General features: G+C 39.5%; 1 protein-coding gene across 1 annotated transcript in view; it reads right to left on the bottom strand.

Annotated features, from left to right (window-relative positions):
• Positions 1 to 90: 90 nt before the first annotated feature.
• PRKG2 (protein kinase cGMP-dependent 2) overlaps positions 91 to 25,904 on the bottom strand; it is a 33,344-nt gene continuing 7,530 nt past the window's right edge. Inside the window, exons 3-19 of the mRNA XM_040583680.1 lie at positions 21,511 to 21,677; positions 19,669 to 19,782; positions 16,772 to 16,877; positions 15,551 to 15,614; positions 14,123 to 14,200; positions 12,986 to 13,080; positions 12,113 to 12,181; positions 10,666 to 10,764; positions 9,638 to 9,788; positions 8,218 to 8,354; positions 7,967 to 8,056; positions 7,577 to 7,718; positions 6,681 to 6,844; positions 5,872 to 5,994; positions 4,905 to 4,967; positions 3,999 to 4,065; positions 91 to 3,165 (exon numbers count right to left, since the gene is read on the bottom strand). Of these exons, the coding sequence (XP_040439614.1) occupies positions 3,070 to 3,165; positions 3,999 to 4,065; positions 4,905 to 4,967; positions 5,872 to 5,994; positions 6,681 to 6,844; positions 7,577 to 7,718; positions 7,967 to 8,056; positions 8,218 to 8,354; positions 9,638 to 9,788; positions 10,666 to 10,764; positions 12,113 to 12,181; positions 12,986 to 13,080; positions 14,123 to 14,200; positions 15,551 to 15,614; positions 16,772 to 16,877; positions 19,669 to 19,782; positions 21,511 to 21,677 (1,825 nt within the window). The 3' untranslated portion in view covers positions 91 to 3,069. The remainder of the gene's footprint in view (positions 3,166 to 3,998; positions 4,066 to 4,904; positions 4,968 to 5,871; positions 5,995 to 6,680; positions 6,845 to 7,576; positions 7,719 to 7,966; positions 8,057 to 8,217; positions 8,355 to 9,637; positions 9,789 to 10,665; positions 10,765 to 12,112; positions 12,182 to 12,985; positions 13,081 to 14,122; positions 14,201 to 15,550; positions 15,615 to 16,771; positions 16,878 to 19,668; positions 19,783 to 21,510; positions 21,678 to 25,904) is intronic.

A 25,904-nucleotide genomic window follows, 5' to 3' on the forward strand; every position in this document is an offset into this window, starting at 1 on the left:
TTACACATTCATTTTCTTGACATCCACTAGGGAAAACATAGTCTGAGTGGGGGAACATGCTGCAAGAAATGACATCAGTAACTTTTCAGGGTAGTCTTTTTCTGCCTCTGTCTTCTGAATCATGTGGACAAGAAGTTTAATTCAGGGCTAAGAATCTGGACTGCTGCATGGAACGTGATTGTAAAAAATTTATGTCCTGCCCATTACACTGTAAGCTTACTTTATTTGCACACACTGCAAGTTAAACAAGCTTTATAAAGAAAACATCCTACAGTTGCACAGACAATGCCAACTGCACTAAACTTACCATATGGCGATTTCCTCACTTAAAAATCATATATATATATATATATAATTTATATTTATATGTGTATAGAAGAAAACTACCTATAAATACAATGGAAAAATACATTCAAAAGCTTTTTATAAAACTTGCTGCAATATTATTTTGACTGTAATAAAAATATTTATGAGAGAAAGACAAAGACACACATATCTAATACCTAGTGCTTGTCTAAATCCTGAAAAGAAAATCTGGTCTTTGGTATTGCTAAACGGTTAGTCACAAGTGTCTAAAGCATCTACAGTCCCAGCTTACAGCCTCTGCCCCACGCTCTCTGGCTGTTTGTGCTTACCACTGTTTGGCACAGGCTTTGCTGGCTGCCAGTTTCTACAGTAGTTTACAACCAAGCAGGGAAACAAAACCCGTTAAACATTTAGTGCCTTCCTCCAAGGGCTCAATCTAATCTTCATTCAATTAAACGGAAAATACTCTACTGCCTTTATTTGGACTGAATGCTATATAAAATATTTAAATTGATTTGCTGTCAAAGCAATGCCTACCCAGCAGTAAAAAATAATTGTAACCATGGAACTTTTGGATAAGCCATGACCAGCAGCTAGGAATTCTAACCAGCAGTTGTGGGTAACTAAACCCTGAGCACACATCACAAGTTGCCTGGGAGGTTTTCCATCCAGCATGTGACATGCAGTGTGCTGTGGCAGCTTCAATATAAAAATTTAGATTGGATTTTGCCTCAGCGGGAGCTGAAACAAGTCCTAGCAGGGGCTGCAGATGCATCGAACCCATAAGCCCAGCATGACACCCAGGAACATCCTTGTTTGTACAGTAGTTGTGGTTCATAACAGATCAACAGAATGTTTCTGTATAAACCATGAAGGTACAACATTCAACTGCACTTATCCAATCAACATTTCAAACTAATTCCCCTGTTCTAACACTTTAAAGGTTAAGTGGCAAAGCCCAGGCATATATAAACTCATACGGGAACATGCATTGTGCTGTATTCTGATTATACAAAACAGTTGACAGAAAACCAATTCCTAGAATCACAGAATCACTCAGACTCGGGTGGACCTTGGGAGGTCTCTAGTCCAACCTGCTCAAAGCAGGGCCAACACTGAATTCAGATTTGGTTGCTCAAGGCTCTGTCTGGTCCTGTCTTGAAAACCTGCAGAGAAGGAAATTGCAGAACCTGTCTGGGATCCTGCTTTACTGGGGAAACACTTGCCTTCCTCTTGTCGAGTCAGCACCTCTCCTGTTCCAGTTTATGATCCCTGTTTCCTGTGCAGCTCCATAAAGGGCCCGTCTCTGTCTCTGCAGTGACCTCCCTGTAGGCACTGGGAGGCTGCTCTAAGGGCCCCACAAAGCCTGCCCCGCTCCAGGCTGAACAAGCTCAGGTCTCAGCCTTCCCTCACGGGGCACGTGCTCCAGCCTCCTATCTTAGCTGCTTGCTGGACTCCCTCGCTCAGGCTGTTTGACGGTTCTTGTTAGCAATTTGCTTACTTGTACCAAAGTAGGTGAAGACAGAGCTTAAAAAATTGGGCTACAAATCACAATTATATTTTTATGGGTTTTTTTGACAGGAGCTTGGAATTTCTTGCCTTACTAAACCTCATTAGTAGCCTTTAGAGAGAAGGGAAGGTGGTCAAAAGAAAACAGAGTATTTAAACTGATTCATTAATAGAATGAATTAGTTCAACAAGAAAAAAAATCACGTTTTTGCTCTCTTATTCTCCCCTCCTATATAAGCAGAACTCGTGTTTATCAACAAGGTATCTGATGAAATACGATTTGAACTGGTAAGTTCATATCTAGTGATACCACCTGGAACATTGAAATGGGTGGGAGTTTTAGCACTGATGTGAACAGATGCAGCCTTTCAGTAAAATACCAATGAAAGCAATCTGAAAATATACTTGAAGCAAAAAATATGATTCTGTACTTACATTTTTTTCCCCTGCAAGGTAAATGCTTTTTGTCCTCTTTTTTATCCATCTATTTTATCTTTCCACTATGTAAAAGCAAAATATTTTAAGAAAAGCACATGACGCTTTGAAGCAGTACAGCAAATACATACCACAGTCTGCTTCTCCAGGCAACTTGTATTATGTATATACATTGTTTCTTACTGGATTTTCATTTGACCTGTTATACCCTGTTCCACATATACAACCTGTGCAAAACTAGACTGACAGAGAGGCAGCTTCCACAGTGATACCCTGTTTCCTGCAGCATCAGATCAAATCAACCTTTCAGTAAAAGTCTCTTTTGTACACGCTTCTAGATCAAGGTAATACTGGCTATTATGAGAAAAAGTGAAACACACAGCAGACTGAAGATAAAATGGAAAATAAATGCCTATAGTGTCAGCTGTTGACAAATGTCACTGAGTTATTGGGTCTTCAATACTCATCCTCTCTGTTCAAAATAAAAACATGGCAACCTTATTAATATCAAAATACTAGCTAGTGATGTTTCCAACAGCAAGACCATACATCCGATCCCTAGTGTCTGAAAATGTTCATAGAGACATTATCAAAACCCCTTCAGGTTACATCTGCTGATGGAATGCATGCTCTTGTAATAGAGATGCACACATCTTGGTGCATTATCCAAACAAGTTCTGGTTGCTGTAATGTCTTCTGTCCTTTAAGGAACACTGTGTTTGTCACAAACCTTGTGTAATTTGATTTTAAGCAGGAAAAGAGAGCAGGTTTAGGATTGATGCCTATGAGTCTCTATGAATGTCCTGGAAGAAAAAAGTATCAGAAATCCTTGTCCCAGCCTGAAAGTTCATCTGGAGGGGTTCCCTCTTCAGGTGGATAGCTGTCAAAGTAGCTGTAATCAGTTGGTCCAGATAACTAGGACATTAAAAACACAAACAAATGGTTGTTTCAGAAGGTACCTTTTGAAAATAGTCTCCATTTATTATGCATCATTTTTATTGCTACCAGTGGAGGAATGAAAGGCTAGCATGATATGGATTACTTCTTTCAATGGATGGAATTCCTTGTTCATTAAAAGACAAACCTCCAGTAATTAAAATGTAAAACAGAACAATGGCATTAGCCTCCTTATATGAAAACACTCCCCAAATACTATAAAATCCTAGATTTCACCCAAAGCCCTACAAAGTCAGTAAAAAAACCTGGGCCACACTGTGTACAATGTTGATTCAAATTCGTTTAAGACCAAATCTACACTCATGGGGTAGCTACTCAAAGCAGAACTCAGAATTATTTTTTGTTTCAAACTGAATTCAAGAGAGTTCAAATTCTTTACCCTTAATCTTTTTTCATTTTAGGGCAGAGAAATGGGCTGTTAAAAACAGGAAGCCTGTTCAAGGATGTGCTGTAACTCAATAGTAAGAGAATACAGGAATTTATACTCCACACAGTAATGTGAACAGTGCATCTTAATAATGTGCTCATTACCAAGGAAAATACATTTTTTCAGTATTTATTTCTGACTGAACACCATTTATTCTACTAATGGTGAAAATCTAATGCAAAGTACACAGGCAGTATAATATTTCCATTATTAAGTTATGTATTACTTGCAGTCTCTCTTTCTTTCATTCTGTTTTCACCAATTCAAATGCATCTTTGGGAAATTTAACTCTTGTCCTGTTTCATTGTAGTCAAGCACCTTTGTATTAGTAAAGCACTACAATAGCAAAAGTCAAATTCAATACCTCTCTTTTTAAAGGTGATGCTAATTTCCTCACTTTCAGACCATCCCAGTTAAAACCACTCAACCACCTGATAAAAAGAAATGAGAGACAGACAGGGAGAGACCAAGAGAGAAAGCCAGGCTGTTTTCTGTCATTATACTATTAACACCTGAAAAACATGTGAACAAGGGCCGTAAGACATTTTTTCATGACGACCTCTGTCCGTGTGACAACACAGCAGTTAGAAGGAGGAACCCTGAGCCTGTCATTGCCATACAAGGGAGCAGTAGCAGGGGGAGCTTCAGGACTACCAGACACATTGCATCGCCTCCGCGTAGAAGTGCCCAAGTGACAGGCAGGTTAATACATGCATAAGCACAGTCATGCAAAGATGTGTGTGTCCCCTTGGAATCCCATCTTCTTTGAACCACATGAGAAAAGGGAGACAAGCAGAAAACCCAAAGCCCTTCTTTTTCCAAGCACAAACCGCTGGGCTTAGATAAAAAGAAAAAGCAGGAAATATTTAATCCACAGAGGACTTTCTTCATCAGAAGAAAGAGGACAAAACCCTAATATTGCTTCGGAGCTCTTAACTACCATTCTTAAAAAACGACTGTTTAAGGGGAGGTCTGAAAGGCAGATGCTGAACTGGCATTGATTTCTTGAGAATCGAATTTAACTCGTACATTAGCAACCTGTGACGAAACCAGTAAACAACAGGATGTTTCTAGATAATCTTGCTGAGGATTTATGTTTATATTGTTGCTTGCTATAGTTGCAAATATACTCAATAGCAACAGAGATCTCCCTTATGCAATCTGCCTTGAAGTGCCTGGAGTTTTATGGGTTTACTGGACCAGGTTCTAAAATACTAAGATTATTTTCAAATTAAAACCCGATTTCTTACTGGCAGTCTCCTTCACTTACCTGTGCTTCTTGATGTCATTAATTCCATTCCTCAGATTGCCTAATCTTTCTGTAGGGTTTTGCCTTTAAAAAAGAGAAAAAGAATAAGGATGAGAATTTTTAAAATATTCTTTTTTTTTTTTTCAAAGAGTATTTATAGGTCTAACTGCTTCCAGTTATCGGTTATACAGGGATGGAGCTTGCATACATCATGTGGTCTTATAAGGAGGCGTGATGAGGTGTTACTGTTCCTTTCTTTTGAGGACAGCAAAACCCTTCCAGGAAGCCAAACCAGTGTCACTGCTGCGAGAAGCAGCAGAGGGAAATCAACTGGTTGAATTTTAGTTGCACACCAATTTTTTTCTTGGCCACAGGTCTGGGTAGTAGTTACAAAAGGAGGCAGATCAAAATTTGCAGCTACAAAGATCCTTTCAATCCTACTGCACAAACATGAACTAATGAAATCCCACTGGCACTGGGAGGTTCCAAGTCAGCAGTGTCACCAGGCAGAGGCTGTGCATGTCATTCATTGTGCACTAATGCTTCTGAGTTGTGCCGGTCCTTTTGAAATACCGCTTTTTTGCACATTTTCAAGTGGCCTTAAGGCAGTCTGTAGGTGCACTATGCTTTCGCTAGGAGCTATGTGCCTAAGTAATTTTGGAAGCATTTTTTAAAACACTGCACTTCATAATAAAATTAAATTATTTAGCTCTTTCCTCAGCCCACACTTAGTAAGTTTTCCCTAACATTCAGAAAAAATTCACAGCTACAGAGAACGCCCAGAGCCTGCATTTGTAGATGGTACCTCTGCAGACTCAGAGGTGTGACACACACTCAGAGGCGTGCATGTGTCCTGAATATAATCAGAACAGACCATGCTAGGCATAACAATTTTAAATTAAGTTGTCTGGAATTCAACACTCTAGTCTGGATCTTAAGTAGCTACATCTACCTACACCCAGGCTTTGCCACAAACTGCCCCTCCTACCTGCAGAGTCTGCGGATCAAATCCTCAGGCCGCCTTGTTATTATTTTAGGAAAATCCAGCTTTTCAATGCCTTTGAGAATCAAATTATATGTCATCATTTGATCAGCTCCAGAGAATGGTGGGCTAGAAAAAGAAAGCAACGCTGATAAATGGACTGGCTGGCAAGAGCAGATGTGTCCATTTCTTATCAAAGCAAATATTTGAGAACATGGAAAAAAACCCACTTTCCTCATTTCACAGCCTTTCAGTCTGTTTAAGATACTAGAAAGGTTTGAAGCTGAGAAGCTAGCTACCTGTAGGAACCAGGGAAAACACATGATCATACGTGTCCCTCTAAGCTAGCTCTGCCTCCAGCCTAACTCAGTGAAGCTTCCTTGTACTACCACTGAGCATACACAAAGAGTTGTCACGAAGTATGCACGGAGGTAAAGAACAGGGACTGCTTACAGTTCACCCACCCCACTGTATCCTGTCACCCACTAAAGGGCAAAAGAACAGTCTGTTGTCAGCTGTGCCTCAGAGGGAACATCACCATCAGTTAAAGGAGCTCTACACCAGCCACTCAGAGCCGGTATCTGGCCCTTTCCATGGATGGATAAACCAGAATCAAAAATGTGGCCCACACTTTGTCTATGGCATTTCTGAAATGGTGGAAGATAAGACATACACAAGAGGCAAAAATCAGTATTGTTTTGCAAGTCATTCCTGTTTACTGACGGGAAAACCCCCCAAACTGTTTATTTTAAAAATAACGTTGAAAATGTTTCTAAAAACAAGCAAAGTAAGGACTTGGAGTAGGAAGCACTCACCTGCCAGTAAGGAGTTCATACACAAGAATCCCAAGGGACCAAAAATCCACACTGAAGTCATGACCTTTACTCAGAATGACTTCAGGAGCAACATACTCAGGGGTTCCACAAAACGTCCAGGTTTTCTGCCCTGATCCAATCTTCTTTGCAAATCCAAAATCAACCTGATCAAAATCAACGTATGATGCGTAATGCAAAGGCGTTTAGTACTGGGAAGCCTTAAGGTCTTAACTGCTTCCTCAACTCCTGCAAAGATCTCAGAGTTGCCAATTTACAGCTAAAACAATTACACAGTGGTGTCGTGAAGGAGAAAGAATTAATTCCACTGGATTACCAAATGTTATAGAACAGGGCCATTTATTTTCCTTTTGGACAGAACAACCATGCTTTCCTTGAGGACACAATATTTACAGCCTATGGAAAATGGTGGATTGCTCATTGTCCTCAGAGTGGGTATTTCAAGCGCTTTGAAGGGTATTATCTTTGCACTTTTCATGGTCACAGTCAAGTATGGCAGGAGCTCTTTATTGTGTTCCCTCTCTACAGAGATAATGTGAACCTGTGATCGTGTGAGGCTGGACAGAGAGGTAATTCTGCACCTGAGGAATGTGGTTCCTACCTTTACATTAAGATTGGCTGCTGGGAGAAATTATTTTTGCTACCTGTGCTGTGGCAAGAGCTCCCCAGAGGCTGTAAATCCTGGGTCTGTCTGTGGCTTGTAATGCCTTTGTTTCTCAGTGTGCAACGAGTAGCCTGTCCTCTTTTCTACTAAGCATAAGGGTTATTAAACTCTGGGATTCTGGTACTATAATTACATGCTGCCTATTTATCTCCCCCCTGCAAGGAAACAGGATACAGGCACAAAAGGATAATGTTATAAAAGGATTACATCTTACCAGTTTTATATATCCTTCAGCATCCAAAATTAAATTTTCTGGCTTCAAGTCTCTGTAGATAATTCCTATGTGATGTAGATAGTCAAAAGCCTCTGTCACACACCCAACACAGAACTTGGTAGTGGCTTCATCAAAGCTGCCTCTGTAACAAAAATCACTATCCTTGCAGACATTAACTTCTAAAGCTGCCTTGCTTATTAACCAGATAACATATAACACCCAGAATATTGACAACTTTTTTGCACTGACATTCAGTACATCACTCATATGGTTGAAAACTGAACCAAACGTCTTTTCATGGGCCAGCCCTTGAGTAGAAAACCTTCTCAGCAGACATATGGAGTTGACTGGTGATTTTAAAGGACAAAGTTCTGCTTCATTTGCTGTTACCTGTCTCTCAGCAAGCTCCACAATTCCCCTCCAAGGCAAGCCTCCAGTAGCATGTATACATACTTACTATCTTTGAATGTGCGATATAGTCTGCGGAGACAAACAGCAGCAATTTAGGAAAAGCAAAATAAAATACAAGACTTGCAATGTATTTTCTCCAGAATTCATATATGCCAAACCTCATTATAATAATGCTGTCCAGTGGGTCAACTGGGGGTCGATTTTCCAGGAAACCTTTATGGTCAACTTACTTTACAATGAATGGAGAACATATCTGCTCAAGGATCTTCTTCTCAGAATAGATATGCTCTTGTTGTTTGGTGTCCACTACGTGTTTCTTCTTTATACACTTCATAGCAAAAGCCATGTTCTCATTTTTCACTTTAACCTGGGAATAAAAATGATGAGTACTGCTAGCCAAAGAAAGGACATTTTACCAGTGTGTTCTTAAGACGTACACTGATACCCATCTTTTTCAACACAGCACAGGACTGAAATTGATGACTGTCACGAGGGACAAATTCCAGACTTTCTGCAGAACTGTTCTGTATGATTTTAAGTCAAGCATCAGATCTTTTTAGTGTCCCAGTCCTCATTTGTAAAATGAAAAGAAACATTCCCTGTGTTCATTTTATGTATACAAAATGGCAGCAGTTTGGATAGGTACTCCATGTTACGAGTTTATACCACAATGGGTCCTAATTTCAATTTAAGATTTCTAAAGACTAGCATAATACAAAAGAACAAAAAGCAGAGGCAGTTTATGAAGAACAGTTTTGCATTACACTGGATTATTATCCAATATGCAATAAAAAGATGGAAGTTAAAACAGGGCTTCCAGGAAACCAAGGAAGCAGCTATGGGTGTTCTACAGCTGGCTGAGAATTCAGTTTTCAGCTTATTGTTCAGGTGATGCTGTACAACATCCAAGCTGGCAGTCAACCAGTGTGGAAATTTGTTTTGTGAAGCATGAATTGGAATAAAACAATTGATGGTCTAACTACTGTAGAGGATTATTGACTTCACTAAAATCACATAGTCTCCTTTAATTTACCATTACCTTCAGCAGCCTGCACAAGAAGCCTTCACATCTTTTTTCAGATGTTTGCTACTCAGCCAGAGGAGAGTGGAATTTAAGACTTTAGTCTAATGAGGCTCTTTGCATCCCAGAAACACAGCTGCTCATGCTACTGAATATGACTCAAAAGGGACATTACAAGTTGTTGGAAATATCAGAGTCAACACAGATCAGAGCTAGATCATACTGGTTATAGTTGCTGTGGGGCATACCAAAGCAGTTCTAGCAACACAGACTATGTGATGCTGGAGATTAGTTTAGATCCAGGCAGCATCTTGGGAAAAGGCCTACAATTCAGGGAACACAATGCAGGTGGGCACATCTGTAAACTCCACATGGATAAACAGATTAATATATGTCTAGTGACCAGGAAGATATTTCTTAACAGCAGGAGATAAAGGCACACAAGAATGGATTTTTTTCTTTGAATATCCAAGCTCTGAAAATATTTTTTAACTATGCATTACTTTATATAGAACTACCTCTGCGTGAGAGGCACAAGCATGCAGAATATTAAGATCTTTCATATTCAGCAGTTAAATCAATCATCTGAGACACAGAACTACTTGAGTATGTTTAAAACAAACTCTTACAAGCTCAACCCTTCCGAACCCACCAACACCCAGAGTTGTGACAACTTCTAAATTCTGGAATGGGGAAGGAGGGAACTGGGATACTTTCTCCTTCAGCTCTATCATCTCCAAAGACACCTCTTTGGTCAACTGTCCACAGAAGGATCTTCCTCTGCATTAAGGAAATTAACATTGGTTAGTGCTTTCCTTGCCAGCAAACTGTATCACAGTACTCTAATATCCCTATAAAAAAGTTGAAGAAAAGCCTTCTTATTTCCTAACAGAATCTTTATATTATGCAGAAGCACCTTCTTTCTGGATATCCTATGGAAGTAAATTAAAAGTGAAATACTACTGAAATTCAGTGAGTATAATCAATGGTATTTTTATCAAGAACTGATCCATGATGAGGTTACTTATTATGCAGTCAGCTGCAAAACTTTAGGCACTCCAAGTTGGAGAACCAATTTCTGAAGGGGCTGTGTACCATTTCCAGTAGCATGTTCAGAAATAAAAATGCAGCTATTTTTCTGAACAGGAAAACATACTCTGCTAATCTTCCAATAGTGCTTAGGCTGAAATCAGTCAGATAAAGTAATAATGCAGTTCACAGCTAAAAGCAAACTCTTTAATAGTAGCAGTGCTACACTGAAACATTCAAAATAAACTGTTTCTTTTGTACAGTTATACAGTTTCATTACCTCAATTAGGGGTTAAAGTTGGCTTTAGGGGTTTTACCAGTCAAATAATTTACCACCAGAACCCAAAAAATTATATGAGCACACTTTCCCTGCTTTTCTATGCTCAGTTTTCTTGGGATAGAGTGAATTCTTGGTTGCAAGTCAATATACTGAGATTCTATGTAATTTTTGTTTCAGAAAAAAAATCCTTGGACTCCATAAGCATATCCAGACAGTTTTATTATAGTGATTGCTATCATTTCTAGGGGCCCATCTCCATTAACTACCACCCATGATTTCACTTACATATCTATCACCCTTTTTTATGATTACCTACTGAAGATGTGCCTAACAAATGATCCAACTTACTTTGCATGTCGCTTTTCATCAGCCTGCGCCAGATTAGCCACGTAACCTTCGAGGTAAGTTTGAAGCTCCTCGTAAGTTCCAACAGTTTGGTTAAATGTCCTAAAAACATGAATGAAATGGTATAAACTACTCGGCGTACAATGGAAAGAGAAAGAAACCATTATTTGTGCTGCTGCACCAAGGCTTTACATTGTCTCTAAGTCATGACCCAGACTGAGCTTTACACTATCGCTTTGAGAGTACAAATTTTAAGAGCTTTGGAGAAGCAGTAACCAGCTGAAGTACCAGACTTTGTTTGCCAGAGGGTAGGGGGACATGGTGCCTGACCTGGTCAGGTCATTTCATGTTATGTTTAAATAAAGTACACCTGGCCTGCTCCAAATTGTTTCCCAAGTGCACTATGGCTATTAAGTGTGGTTCCACCATCCCTATCACAGGAACCAGCTTGGCATGAGTCCAGGCTATCAGTCCTTCTGTCCCAAAGGACAGAGTCCTTGGTACGCAGTGCCAAAGCGATTGAGACCACTTTTCCTATTTCACAGGTAAGCAACAGCACTGTGGAAAGAACAGACTTAGAAAAGACTATGTCAGTTGGAAGGGACCTACAACAATCATCCAGTCCAAGTGCCTGACCACTTCAGGGCCGACCAAAAGTTAAAGCACGTTATTAGGGGAATGGTCCAAACGCCTCTGAAACACTGACAGGCCTGGGGCATCGCCCGCCCCCCAGGAAGCCTGTTCCAGTGTTTGACCACGCTCTCAGTAAAGAAATGCTTCCCAATGTCTGGTGTAAACCTCCTCGGATGCAGCTTCGAACCATTCCCACACGTCCTATCACTGGATCCCAGGGAGAAATGCTCAGCACCTCCCTCTCCACTTCCCCTCCTCAGGAAGCTGGAGAGGGCAATGAGGTCACCCCTCAGCCCCCTTTGCTCCAAACTGGACAAACCCAAAGTCCTCAGCTGTTCCTCACAGGACATGTCTTCAGCCCTTCCACCAGCTGCGTTACCCTCTTCTGGATGCGCTCAAGTACTTTCACATCTGTGTCAGATTGTCAATAGCAAAAGGAGGTCTGAAGGAGACAGTGGGCTGATACTTACTGAAGACGGCCAGCTGACTGATAGGGATGGAGGTAGAGGAGGGACACACAGGGGATTTTCTTGTTCCCTGAGCCAATGAATAGCACTTAATAAATATGAAACATCACCACCAAGAGAGAAAGAAAAGAGTAACTGAACTACTCTTAAGCTTCTGTGCTCCTGCAGCTTCTGTCAGCCTCTCTTTAGGTCTTTGTCTAAAGCATGCTTTTATCTCAGGGTATTTTTAGCATAACCACTCCTGCACTTAAGAAAACATTGTAATTGTGCCTACAGTGAAGTCACATCTTACTATTAACCTACTGAAAAGAGGATGTAAATCTTTCATTACACTGTAGCGTTGTACTTACTCTCTGTCTATAACGAGGCACTCCACGTCGTATTCATCTGCAATAACGTTTGCGGATCTGACATCATCACTAAGAATTGAAACAGATTAGAAGAATTCAGAAGCATATCAATATCCTCAAAGCACCTCACACTGTACTAATGGAGGGTCACAGCTGCTATAGGTGAAACTCCTTGAAGGCCTCTGCAGCCTGTATCTGGACTAATATTGCTGAACCAAACACAAAATTATAGCATTTTACTAGTCATTATTATTGCCTAGCACAGTATTTTTTCCAGTTTCAATAGGGTTTTGATCCTGACTTCCTTTAGCAACCTTCCAAGAAACTAGGATGAAACATAATTAGCATTTCATCAGGATTTGCTACTTATTTCTGAAATGATCCTCAGGTAGAAAATATTCCAGAGGCCAAACAATCCCTACCCACCCCATAAACATGTGTTATATGAACTATTTGGCTCACAGGTCGTATCTGGTGTGCATTTGTTTTCCCTGTTTCTTACTGTCATGGGCACTGGCACAGAAACAACAGTTAAGTCCAGTAATGATGGAACTTATCCATGCTAGGAGTCATACAGAGCCTGACACCATTCTTCATCACAGCTTTTACTGAAATATAAACAATAAGCAACAATACAGAGAGGGCCAGCGCTTGGTTTTTTCAATGAAAACCAAGGGTAGATGACAGTATATACTTTCAAATTCTTTCTGCAAAACCCAAAACATTATGACAAATTCAGCCACTGCCTGCATCTGCTGACTTTACAATCAAAACAAAGATTATATTCAAAACAGCTGTGAGTTGTATAATCCAACACACAGCGATAGGTCAACTGAAATACTATACATTGTGAATCAGACAATGCAGACTAACCTAATGAGAGCCTTTTCTCCAAAGTAATCTCCTTTTTGTAGATTTTTAATCAGCTGAGGCTGTGAGTGATCTGCAGTACTCTGGGTAACTATCACCTGGAAAATACAGGAACCAAAATTTAGCAAGGTAGAGTTTCAAAGTATTGCAAGGTTTCCCATTCTTTTCTGTCTATTTCATATATGTCTTAAACTCATAATGCTGCAGAAAGAGTTATAAATACATGTAATTTTACTCCCTCCTCTGAAAGATCAAAACCATTAGACATTCCCTGACACCTCCGATTTTTGCCGAGATGGAAAAATGAATATGTTCATTAATGCCCACCCCCCAACATTTCCCCCCTCACACCTTTTAAAACAGAGCAAAATAAATGGCATTCTAATGAAAAACTGAAAAATACTTCGTGTGCAGGCATCAAATGAGCTGTCTTCTCAGCTAAACAGATAGCCTCCAGAAACATTAACTCACATCTCCCCCCTCATGAAACCGCTTTCACAGTAGCACACATTCTGCTGCTGCCCACACCCTTTAGCAAAAAACAAACCAGAATATCTTCAGACATAGACAGATTTTGGAAACTTGAAACCCCTAGGGAAGTTTATTGAAGAAAATTCTCCTGATTTCGTTCTTTAGAGTCCTGTGTCAGCCTCCAATGTAACAGCTGAATGGTAAAAGCTGCTGCTTTACTCCTCTGGGACTAACAAATGAAAGGAATAGACCCTGAGTCACCAAGAAAGCCATTCTCCATTAAACCTAGGACTCCATTACTTCTTAGATATTTCACAAGCCTATGTTTTGCCCATCAGATATTGAAACATCCAGGAGAAGACATAGGATCAAACCTCATTTACAAAAAAAAAATGATTTTATATCTCTACTACAGTGTCAAGAGGCTTCAGGACATACTTTAATTACATTGTAATTAGAACAGTATAACATGGGTTCATTGTGAATGAAAATTAGGCTCCCTAAGTCTCCAGAATGCTGCTTCAGGCTTTTATCACAGTACTGTGAACTTAACAGCATCCTCAAAAACTCTCTGCACAGATTTTACTGAAGACCACATCCCTCAAAGTAGCTTTTGAAATACAGGTGTTTTTATATGTTACTTAGTAAGTTAGATTTATTATACCTTACCTTTCCTTTTGCTATTATGAAGAAGGTATTTCCCTCTTCTCCTTCCCGAATAACATAATCTCCCTTGTCATAGTACTCCTGTTGGGGGGCAGGGGGCCACGGAGAGAGAAAATATTGACCAATACATCATTAGCCTCTTTGAAAATTCTGATAACTATGCAGAGTTCTTAACACATCTGGGTGTTCAATTGATGTTTAACTTCCTATCTCCTGCATATGTTGCACTCCATAATAATATGCAAGCATTCTACTATATAAGGCATGGTGGCCAATCTGTAATGTATTTTAATGCAGCAATGTGTTATTTGTTAAAAAAAAATATTAACACTGGTATCATCCCTATGAAGCAGGGAGAAATGAGGTAGAAAAAAAAATCAAAAGCTCTTAAAAGAGTTCTAAATCAAAATCCCATTTCCGTAAGTCATTTTGGGCTTGGCACCTCAGTGGGAATGCCCAAATCATCAATTGCAAGCCACCAAAGCACCAACTTCTCTGTGTCTGCTAAGGAACCCTGCCTTTATTACCTAATTGTTCAACTTTCAATCAAGCATTTTTTCCATGTTAACCTTCAGCTTTGTGATCTGTTCCTCATAAATAACCATCTTTTCTTCCTTTCTCCAAGCATTTCCTAAAAGTTCTCCATTGCCAGGAATCCCACAAAAAAAAAGACTCGCTACTTAGGATACTGTGTGCTAAGGCCATTTGCTGTTTTGCATAATCGGCACCATGATCTGTCTCCTCATCCCCTTGTGCTATGGCCATGCATCACTCTACCTGCCTCTTCCAACTTGTTGGGACCCAGGCTGTTTCCTGAGGAACATTTGTTCTCCATCTGCAGAACACTTCCAATACTGGAGTTCCTACAGACTTTCCCTATACAAAAAGGATTGTTACCACTGCTTTTGGAAAGTGTCACAGCTATGACTATATACCAAGCCTTTACCTCCAAAGGCTGCTGGCAGATGAGCCCTAAGACACAGATGTTTCGATGGTTTTGTATGTTGAAGTCCTAAGGCCTTTTTTCCCTTATATTTTGCAGTGTTATGTAGTCCAAGGCATATGAAAGTATTACATATCCACATTGCAAACAGGTAAAGCGTGATTACCAAAAAAAAAAAAAAAAAAAAAAAGTCAGAGACTTGGACAGCAACTTTGTGCTTAATCTATTTTAATAAAGGCTAGATTATAGATCCTCTTATCTACTTGCTTGACCTACTTGCTTGACTCCTTTGATGCCAAAAGTGTAACTTATGCCACTAAATGTTATTATTTGCTGCCAGTCTGGAATTCCACTCTGACCACTCCAAAAAAACTGCCATGTTAAAAAAAAGCTTAGTTGTTTTTGTTTTGGTTTTGTACTTATTTATTCATCTTTATTATTTTGAAAGCTTACTGAATACTATTTAGAAAAACTTAACAGTATCTTACCACCTCCAGGCAGTCCATGATCTTGGTTAATTTATCTTCAGGTAAGTTTTTGAGCAGGGACACACTTCCAGAAAAGAGGAGGGGGGGGGGAAGTAGTTATCATTAACACTTTTTTCATGATCTCTTCTCATCCATACATTTGTACAACCACATTTTACAACTAGCTAAACTTTGTAAAGTTCAAACATTCTCACCTTGTTCCTTAGGTAAATTGAATTCACACAACTTGCAGCTTAGAAATGTGGGAAATGTTGGTCAGTTTGTAAATCAACTTTGTATTTCAGCAGGGGAAAAAACTCTAGCGGGTACATGGCCTAATTTCAAAATTCAGTCATATAGAAGCCATTAACTGCAAACCCAAGACATAGACATTACAGTAGTCCAATAATGTATTTTCAAATGCACTGCAGAGACTTCAGTATTACTTGGACAGCCATTAAAAGAGACTCCAACTACAGTGATGACTTGGTGAACTTGCTGGTAAGAATGAAAAAACTTCCCATCCGGAGCACTTGGACTCGTACAAGTTAGGAAATCATAGAGGTCTCTAGCTGCTCAGGCTCGGCAAAGAAGTATTTATAAATCAAAGATGGAGATGGATGCAAAAATACACAGGACATTCTATGCATGGCCAGGCTTGAGATCTAAATTTGAAGCTGTAACAGAATGGTCATTCTTTGTTAAAGACAGAAAATAGGAAATCAGCTAACTATGGTTTGGAACCTCTAATTTGACCTTCTTCCCAAGGAAAAGCACTGTACAGCTCTCAGTGTTCCCTGCAGGAGAGAGCATTGCTGTACTCTGCAGATTTCCTAGTAATTTATGTTGGAATTAGTTCATAAACTGAGATGTGCAGTTCTCATATTCAAGTCTCCAAGGGATGAGGAATATTCCTTAATCTACTCCAGCAGCAAATTAACTTCTAGTTGGAGGATTTATTTAACATATTGTTTTAACATCTAGCCATGTAATCCTTCCTATATATTTGTTCCATTACTTGAAAACATTCAAGCACCTATCACTGTTTCCTAACGTAATACAGGAGAAAAACAATCAAAATGGGAAAAATAGTTTTGTGAATCCTAAAAAACCCAAGAGGTAAATATTCAGGCTTTTGAGGATCTTTGCATTGAGTGCCTCTCCCTCTCTCTAAGACAGGTGCAGTATTGTTGTGCACCTTAGGAGCAGCCCAAACCAGTATTAGAAATGCGTTATTTTTACCTTCTAAGGAAGTTTCTGTATTGCTCTTGTCTTGTTTGTGCGGTCACTCTCATGATATTTTGAAACACTTCTCTGTCCAGTGCCCATGTTTTAACATTGGTGATCGCTTTAAGAAAACAACAAAATCAACAATATTTCTGTATGATTTGATGGAAGATATTACAGTATCAGGTCACGGTACAAGACAGACCAGCTCTTTCAAAGTGCCCAAGGCCAGACTTTAAAATATCCAGCACTTTCTGCAGTCAGACTTTTAAAAGGATTCAGCTCCCACTTAAACAATGCTCACTAAAGTAAGACATAGCTTTCCAAATGGTTCCTCGACAGAACACTTTCCATGCAATTCTGCAGGCTGAGTAACTTTGAAATCCTAGCCACAAACGGGGCTGAACGCTCGTGAAGATCTACTCCTCATTGTGAGCAGTGATTGCACTCAAAGGCTGCAATGTAATCAGCAAAGGAGCTGATTTCAAAGAAACAAAAACTTGGCTGAAGTTTTCCAAAATCTATGAGGTAAATGTTGAATACTATGGCTTGAATCCATCTCTAATTCAGATTACATGCAAATGTTTGTGAGAGAAATAACAGAGTAAAATAAATACATTTTACTTCATTTAATCCTGTGATCCTCAGACAGTTTTCCTCCAGTGTAGCCATTTTATAAGAGAATAAAGGGTAATCAAAACATTAATGATTATCTTTCAAAAGGTAATCAAAATATTAGTACAGTTAGTATTTATAAGATTCACCATCAAAGGTGCAAACCACTAAGCAGCCTCTGTGTGCAATCAATGACACAGCAGAACACACTGCACTACTTATTTTTTTAAGCAAAATAAGGTGATTCTATTTAATTTAATCTCTTCTTCTAAAAGATGCTACACTATATTCAGCATTTTTCCTTCTGTCATAAGAAGGAACAAAACTGTTTTCTCTGGGATAAAGGAAAGCTACAGAAAAAATTAGAGCAATTTATTTCCTCGATTTATTATAAACATAGAATCAGTTTTGCAGGAAAACAACCTGCCAGGTTTAGAATCATGCACAGTCATTGGTCTTTGTACTTAAACCTGATATACACATATGCTCTTAACTGCCATTTATCGAATTAGCTCAAAAAATATTTTTGGATGCTGGAAGGGAGAACAAAGGTATTGCTTTGGTTTTGTTTTCTCCTAAATAACACCTTTCGGTTTACTTTGCATGAAGAAAATATGGCAAGTATCCAAGCTATCGCGATGCTTTTCCTGTACCTTGCACCTTAACCAAATAAAGCAATTATATAGCTAGGAAAAAAAGCTTGTAATCTCAAAGATGAGACAGAGAAATTCAGAAACATAGGAGTAAATCATGTTCCCAGTTTCAAATACAGCTACTGCATGTAAAGATGCTGCTGGGTAGCAGCAGCCTTTGAAATGCTGTCTGGCTTAAGACCTTCACTTGTCAGTTTTCAAAGGCCGCAGGTAAAGGAAATCACTAGATCCAGCATCAAGAAGGGGTTTTCACATATGTATTTACTAGTCATGCTCAGTTATGGCATTGTACTGCTCTTCCTCTACAAGCAGCAGCACAAGAAAGCTATTGGGAGTGGGGAGGGTTTCCGCAGTGATTTTAAGCATTCAGACACCTTTTCTTGTCCGTAATCGGACGATTCTTGTCCTATCACAAAACCAATTAATGTTAACAAAGGTCTAAAGCAGCATGACATCCTACTATGCAGAAATACTATAACACTAATACTATACACCAGGCAAAAAAGAAAAATAGGGAAGTAGAACAGTGTGCCAGTGAAAAAAATAATCACATTATTGATGCAGTTCTGTTTATCAAGCAGCAACAAAAATAGATTACATGTAATAACTTCCATCTGCACAGCTAGCAATGATTAAGTGCTTAAACTGGGTGCAGGAAGAAAGACCAGAAGCTTTTGAAGCAAACAACTCATTTTATTGCATTTGCTCCTTTTTCATGAACTCTTCGTACTTACTAGTGGTTCAAAGTTCCTGCAGATTTAGACAGGAACAGAAATTAGCCTGCAGACATAAGTAATACTTACAGAATGGTGGAAAGTGGAAAAATGGTTAATTTAATCCTATTTGGTCACTTACTGGTCTGTCACAGAATAATTACGGCAGGTTAAAAAAGGAATTAAGGGGTATTTGACAAATTAATTCTGAGTCTTATGCAGGAATAGGGATATTTGTATCAGAGCAACACTAAACTCTATCCTGGTCAGCTGGTAAACATAAACCAAGAGCCAGTGTTTGCCTCAGAGAAGCAGCACGTCTCACCTAGAAGTTTCATCTCTCCCACATTTGAGATCAAACTCAGAGCTTCTCCTGAGTACCAGTTGCAAATGCCAAGTGCAAATGGATCTTGGCAAGACTCAGTAGCTTAATGACATAGAACTAAAAGAAGTACAAAAGCAACTAATTTCTACATATTTTATTTCCTCTTGAATTATGCTTTACCTGCTCTATTAAAAATGCCATGGTTTAATATCTTTCCAAACTCCCTGTAATTTCAGCCTCAGGGTTACGTTTGACAAGAACATAAGAGCCAAAGGACCATTGCTGCTACTAAATCGTTCAACATTAAAACATAATCCTTCCTTACACAGTTAGTTTAGTCCAGGTGTGGCTAACCAGCATACTTTGGAGATGCCTAATTTTTTATCAAAAGTCATGCTACAGATGGAATTATATTCATGGTATAGCATTATTAGAGTTCCCAAGCAGAAAGAATTCAAGGAATGAAACGTGAGCTTACTGTAGATAATCAGGACATGCATACATCTATTAAATGAAAACTTCAAAGAAAATCTGGATATAACAGGGACCTCACAAAAGTATATAGTTTTCATTTTGAGCAATGGTGTTATAATAAACCTTAGGTACCTTTCACAGAGGCTGTCCGTGTGCAGTTGTATAAAATGGCTAGTTCACCAAATGCTGTCCAGGCAGGTATTGAGGAGAGTAGTTTATTCTGTTGAAAGACTTCCAGACTGCCCTCTGTCAAAAATCGTCATGATAACAGGTATTAAAACTGAGCTCAACTGCACAGAGTGAGGGGAAAACACATCAATATATTTCTGGCTTTGCACTCCCTGGAGCACAGGAATGGGAGCAACAACGCAAAAAGTGCTTTGAAACACATGTTAAACCAGTAGAGATTATTTTTTTTCCTCTCTCCAAATGTCTTGCTCATCTACAAATCTGGTCTGGAAGGGAAGGAAAGCTGAGAAAAACTTATCAACACTAAAAAGGCCATGGAAAAGTGCTGTTCTAAATCCTGATGGGATAAATCTTTTCTACAGCAAACTGCCAGTACTGGTTCAGATGGTGTGATGTAGACAAGCAAGTCTTAAAATAATGATCACAGGAGAAATTACTCATAAGGTTTGTTTGTTCATATACATGTTTATGTATTTATGTGCAGAATGCAAAGGAGAAGGCAGACAAATGAAAAGCACATTGAATCTTCCTTTAAGAAATTGTCCTTGAGCCTTACTATGAACCTAGCAAAAGTCAAAGCAAATCTGAATTTCTTCATGGGTTATGGCCCCAAAGAGCCCTCCCCTAAACATGTTCAGAAAGTTTGTCCCTCTTCTCTCAAAGACACCTACTGACTCCTCAAAAAAGGTCTAATGTGCCAGAAAAATTTGCAGGTGCACAACTTCTTCCTCATATTTAATCTGTTTTTCAAAATATTTTCATTTTGCCTAGCAAGAATATGGCTACCCCACTGCAAATCTGACTCCCTCTTTCTCCCTGCACCATCTATGTTAACCTAACACAGCTACCATCAATTTTTCAAACTAACCCATCCATATGAAGCCAGAAATCAGAAATCAGAAGATGTGCTTTCCAATCTATACCAGCATGCTCCTGGCTTAAATATTCCTGCCCTAACAGAACATACTCTTTACAGCATGAACTCTGATTTATATGAGCCTCTGAGCCTTCTAATTGTCCAGAACTGATGAAGTATGCAAATTAATCACAAATACTATTTTTTTTTTTTTTTTTTATAGTGACATGATGAAAGAGAGTCTTGCTGCTAGGAGCAACTTTCAGTTGTTCCTAAAACTTGGGCTCCACTATGGCTGATCTGAGATTTGAGTGTAAGCACAGTAGCAATCAGTGCAGATGAATGGATGACTGCAGTGAGATTACTTCAGACCTGTTGGCATTATTTTAGGAAAGTCTTCTTATCCTACAGCTTGTTTTTTATTTTGTTGTATTGTGAGTTTTTTCCAGGAAAAAGCAGCAGCTGTTTTTTTTAACAAAAAAAATCTAAGCTTTGAGAATGGTAAACTCAGACTTCATCTCTCAGTTTCCCATACACAGAAAACTGGTATAAACTCTCATGAATGTTGAAAAGTAAGTTTTATTTCAGAAGTGGCTGCACTGTTGAGCAGGTTTCTGTATTTTAAATTATACCTGCTCTTCCTTCAGAGAAGAAAGGGTTGGCTATACCTACAACAGAAAAGATTTGCTGGCCTCTAGGCTTTCAGAAATGGAAGAGGTCACACAATAGCATTAAATCAAGGTTCAAGTTTCTAAGGTGCTTTTTGTTGCTCTCACTGTTTTCAAAAAGTCACAGGTAAAACGTGCATTGCCCTCAGCAGGGCCAACATAAATGATTTAAGAGCACAAACATCATCATTGTGGTTTCCTGCAAAGAATTCTAAATTACTTTCCTGTTTCTTGTGCATTGTATGAGTAAGCAGTATTCACCTTTGAGCACAAAAATGTGATTGCCCGGCTCTCCCTGTCTGATGACATAGCTCCCTTGCTGGAAAGTCCTTTCATACATACATTCCACCATATCCCGGATCTGGTGAGGCTCCAGTCTCTTCAAGAACTGATTTTTATTCAGGGCATCTGTGATAAGCTTCTTCTCACTGGTTTCAAATAAAAAACCAAAGTTTAAAAGATGTGGCATGGTTGGGGTATATCATTCACCAGGTATTCATTCCTCTCAGGATGCTCCCTCTCAATTCTAACACATTTGTGACCAGTACCACTAACAAACGTTACAATTCTTGCAGTTAATACACATCCCATTAGCTGTGCCATGCTATGGCCTCTTTCTTCCTGTGTGACCCTGCCTGCAGAAAGCATCAGGTCAGATGTAAAAAGGCCCCCAGCAGAAGACATGCTCCCCAGAAAGTGTTGCACTGCTTCTCACCACATTCTTTCCCCATTGCACAACTAAGGTATATATAGCCTTGCTTACCTGAAAGTAAGAAACATGAAAGGTATGACTTTACATATCACTGCCCATACAGGAATGGCAACCCGTTACAAAATCAGGTCCACTTTTCTGACATTCTAATACATTTTTTATAATATCCAGCAAAAACATAATACCAATGATAAGAACAAGGTTAAAGTCAAAACTGATGGTACTAAGACCTCATGAAGAGTTTCTCCCTTGTGGTGAGGAAAGATGCAAGGAAAGAAAAGTATGCAAAAACAGGATTCATAGGTGCTGCTGTTAGGAAAATGTTAGAAGACATTGGTAGTGGAAAAAATGAAGCAAGCTGTAAACAAATGTGATCAAGAAAACAACTACAGAAAACTTCCCTTGCCACCTGCAAAATAACATTGATCCTGTGGCATTCCCCGTTCATAGTTGCTAAGCAAATTTATGATCAGGACATGATCGCAAGGTCAGCTTGCAAAGTACCTGTTGAATATTGTCCCAAAACTCACATAGTAAGTCCAGGATCCAGGAAAGGTGTGTGTGGAGGTGGAGGGTTCATGCTGATACCTCCCATATTGCTTCTTGCCCTCCGTCCACTGCCCTGTAAAATTCTTTCCACCTCTCCTTTGCCCGCTTCCTTGGCCCAGATGACAACAAACAGCATAAATGGTCCTACCTGAGTAAAAATCCTGTAGTAGTCTGCTCATGTGGGATGCCAAATATACTGTCTCCTGAAGGATGACTAAACATAAGGGAACCTTCCCAAAGCAGGCCCTTTAGTGCTTTTAGGAGTTTTTAGGGCATAATCAGAAGTAAAAATATAACACAAAGGCTTGTGGATATAGGTATGCAGCCATTAATGCTGGACCTCTTTGCTTTCTAAAATTCAGCATTCAAGGCAATAAACTTACACGATACGCACTTTGTGATACTGCAACAAACTACACCCATCCCAAGCTGTTTTGTTAAAAAGTCTTTGGAAATGGTTCAGGGCACCTATAAAAGTCAGACAAAAGGCAGGTAAATCAGTGACCAAGGACTGGCCTGTCGGGGCCCTGAGGGCAGTAAAAGGCCTTAATTACCCTGATTAGCCTCAGGTGGGACCACCACCCATGCACCCTCTGCCCATCTGTCTTTATAACCTAAGCTTACATCTGGGCATTCACTTCTTGCCTGAGCTATATTATAGAAGTAATTGATTTGGTTTTGTCCTCTGGATGGGTATTGGCCTAGTTATTGTAAGTACTTTGTTTTAGTCTCTTGGTTACAGCTCACATCTGAGTGGTCTCTTCTTCTGCCAGACTCCTGGTGGACCCTGTTCTCACTACACTGCTCTGCCTGTCCTGTCCACGCCTGGTGGGATGGTGCCTTGGTTAGTGAGGGCTTTGCCTGTGCTGCAGTCACCGCTGATTCACACACTCTTGCAGAGAAACTCTGTTCTTGCTGCTCCCCGAGACAGAGCCTCTGCACCACTTCCTGCAGCAGGCAATACACATAAATGGGGGAGTTGTAAAGGCAAGAACAGTCTATCTGAGCCACCGGTGGATGAGCCCAGTGGTTGGATTTTAAGAAGATGTGGAAAAATCAACAGTGGATGAATCCACTAATAATGACTAACTATCAGAGAGAAAGCTGGCTTACATCTGTACCAGGCAATCTATGAGCTCTGATTGACTTGCCTATGTTCTGGGTCAAGGGCTTCCTATAAAGCAGTGCCTTGAATCCATGCCAGAAATGAATGCAATTAAGCAACTGCTGCACTGATGGAGCTTTTATGGACCTACTGAGTAATTTTCCTTTACTGCTGAAATGAAAAGATAAATTCTGCCTTGAAGTCCCTGTGTTCTTAATATGTCTGGGTAAGGAAGCTATGCAACAAAATAAACACCCTAACAGCTTTCTGAGGCATTTAAGGCTCACTCTTGCTTGTATTCATAGAACAATGCAAGGTTATCATCAAAACTAGATTATGTGGGGAAATCTCCTGAAGAAAATCCAGGAACAAACAATTAGTTAAAGCAAGTAAGCAGACTTACAATGTTACTAGCTGCATAATGAATGAAAATAAGTAAAGGTGATGAGATGAGGCAAGAAAAATAAAATCAGGTAGCTATGGTAAGGATTGTGTTTAGAAACAGAGATCATAACTTTGTTTCTGCTGAAAGCAACAGGGTTTTTAGAATATAATCTCTAACTTTGTTTTCTGCTAAAACCAGCCTTGCTTATTTAATTCACCCTGGACTGCATCATGCATACAATACTACAATAAAATACAGTAATGGTTCATAAACTCATACGTAAAATGAGCACTAATACAGGACAGGAGGCTTTGCTGTTTTCAGAAAGTGCTGCTGCCCACAGAGTGAAGGACACATGAGTACAACAGCCATGGCTCAGGCTCCTGAATCAGCTGCTTAGTCATTTCATGTGCATCCAGCACAGTATCTATCTAACAGTTCTCTCTCCATTGTTTTCCTCAGCTTCCCCTATACCTGCCCACTTTTGAGAACTGCTGCTGGAAATAACTAGATGTCCTGAAAGGACAGAAGACGTTTAATCCTGTATTGGTGCCAGTCACTGTCCTGATGACTACTACTGCATGGCTAAAAAGGGGGCGCACAGCTCCACACAACTGTACTGGTGTTGAGATATTTCTTGGTCTTGCCACTAGCAGGACTTTCCTTCACTGCCCAGGGCCAGCTTTGCCATAGCACCCTCCTCCTGGTTTTGTTCCCCTCCTTGCTTTCAGCTCTTGTGAAAATGTTTCCCCTGCCTCTTTCAATGCATTCCCAGTCAATCATATGAAACAGCACTTGACACTTTAAGAAAGGCTTTTTTGTGAACAGGATTAGGTATTTATTCCTATCATAAGACAGATGTCATCTCATAGGTACAAGGGTACAAGATATACTTTGCAGAGCATTGCTTTCTCTTAATATACCCGTCTGCTACAATAAGAGATTTTTGGTTATCTGCTGTCATTGACTGGTAAAAGATATCAATGTCAAGTGTCAGAATAGTTTCTCCCCAAACAATAACGGCTGATAAGAGAACTGGGTCATGATCCTGAGCCCATAATGAAAAGGGACTTGATATAGACAACTTAAATGCTGCTGATGGTGATAGCATGCTCTGGAAGGACACAGAAAAACGGAGAATCAAGTCCTATGGATACTGAGACACCCAGATACTTAACACAGCAAAGGATAAGAGATTAAATTTTTTTCCATTTGAAAGACTTGTTTGAGAGATCTGCTTTCATATACCGTGTTCAAGCTCAAATCTTTAGGCTTCAGTTAAATGTTCAATGCTCAAACTTCCATTAAGGAAAAACTCTTATTTTTGGAAATTGAGAGGATTTATCCAACTAGTTCAAGAGATGACATATATACATGAGAAAATATCCACTCATAGGGGATAGATCAAGAATGATTGAAAACTTCTAAAACTTTCATGAAAATTATTCATGCTGGGATACTCCACACAAAAGTATGGCACTTAAAATTCTGCTAAATGCATAGCATAAAATTGTGCCATTTGTTTTACAAATGTTTCTAAAAGGAACTAGTAACACTCTGGACTCAATGCAAATTTAAGAATGTAGCATGGAGCTTCCCCTCCTTTTGAAACAGCTCTTCTCACAACTGCAGAACAACACTGTGCAATTGCCTTATGCAGAAGTGGGGCTGCACGAAGTCCTCTCTCTGTAAAGGGGAGGCAGCTACCTATACCAGTAACTCTGAGCACTGCTATGGACACTGTTAGGCTAAAGGATCAGTATTTTTTAATTACAGTAGACAGAATTCTGTAGACAGTGAAGGTGAGACATTGTCCTTACATGTATGCCAACTGTCTGAATTTGACCTGCTACAGTATTTACAGCCGAGGTAAGGAAGCGCAGTGTGTGTGCCTTCCAGCATTT

The sequence above is a fragment of the Falco naumanni genome, chromosome 1, assembly GCF_017639655.2.
Source record: "Falco naumanni isolate bFalNau1 chromosome 1, bFalNau1.pat, whole genome shotgun sequence".
Lineage (NCBI taxonomy): Eukaryota > Metazoa > Chordata > Aves > Falconiformes > Falconidae > Falco > Falco naumanni.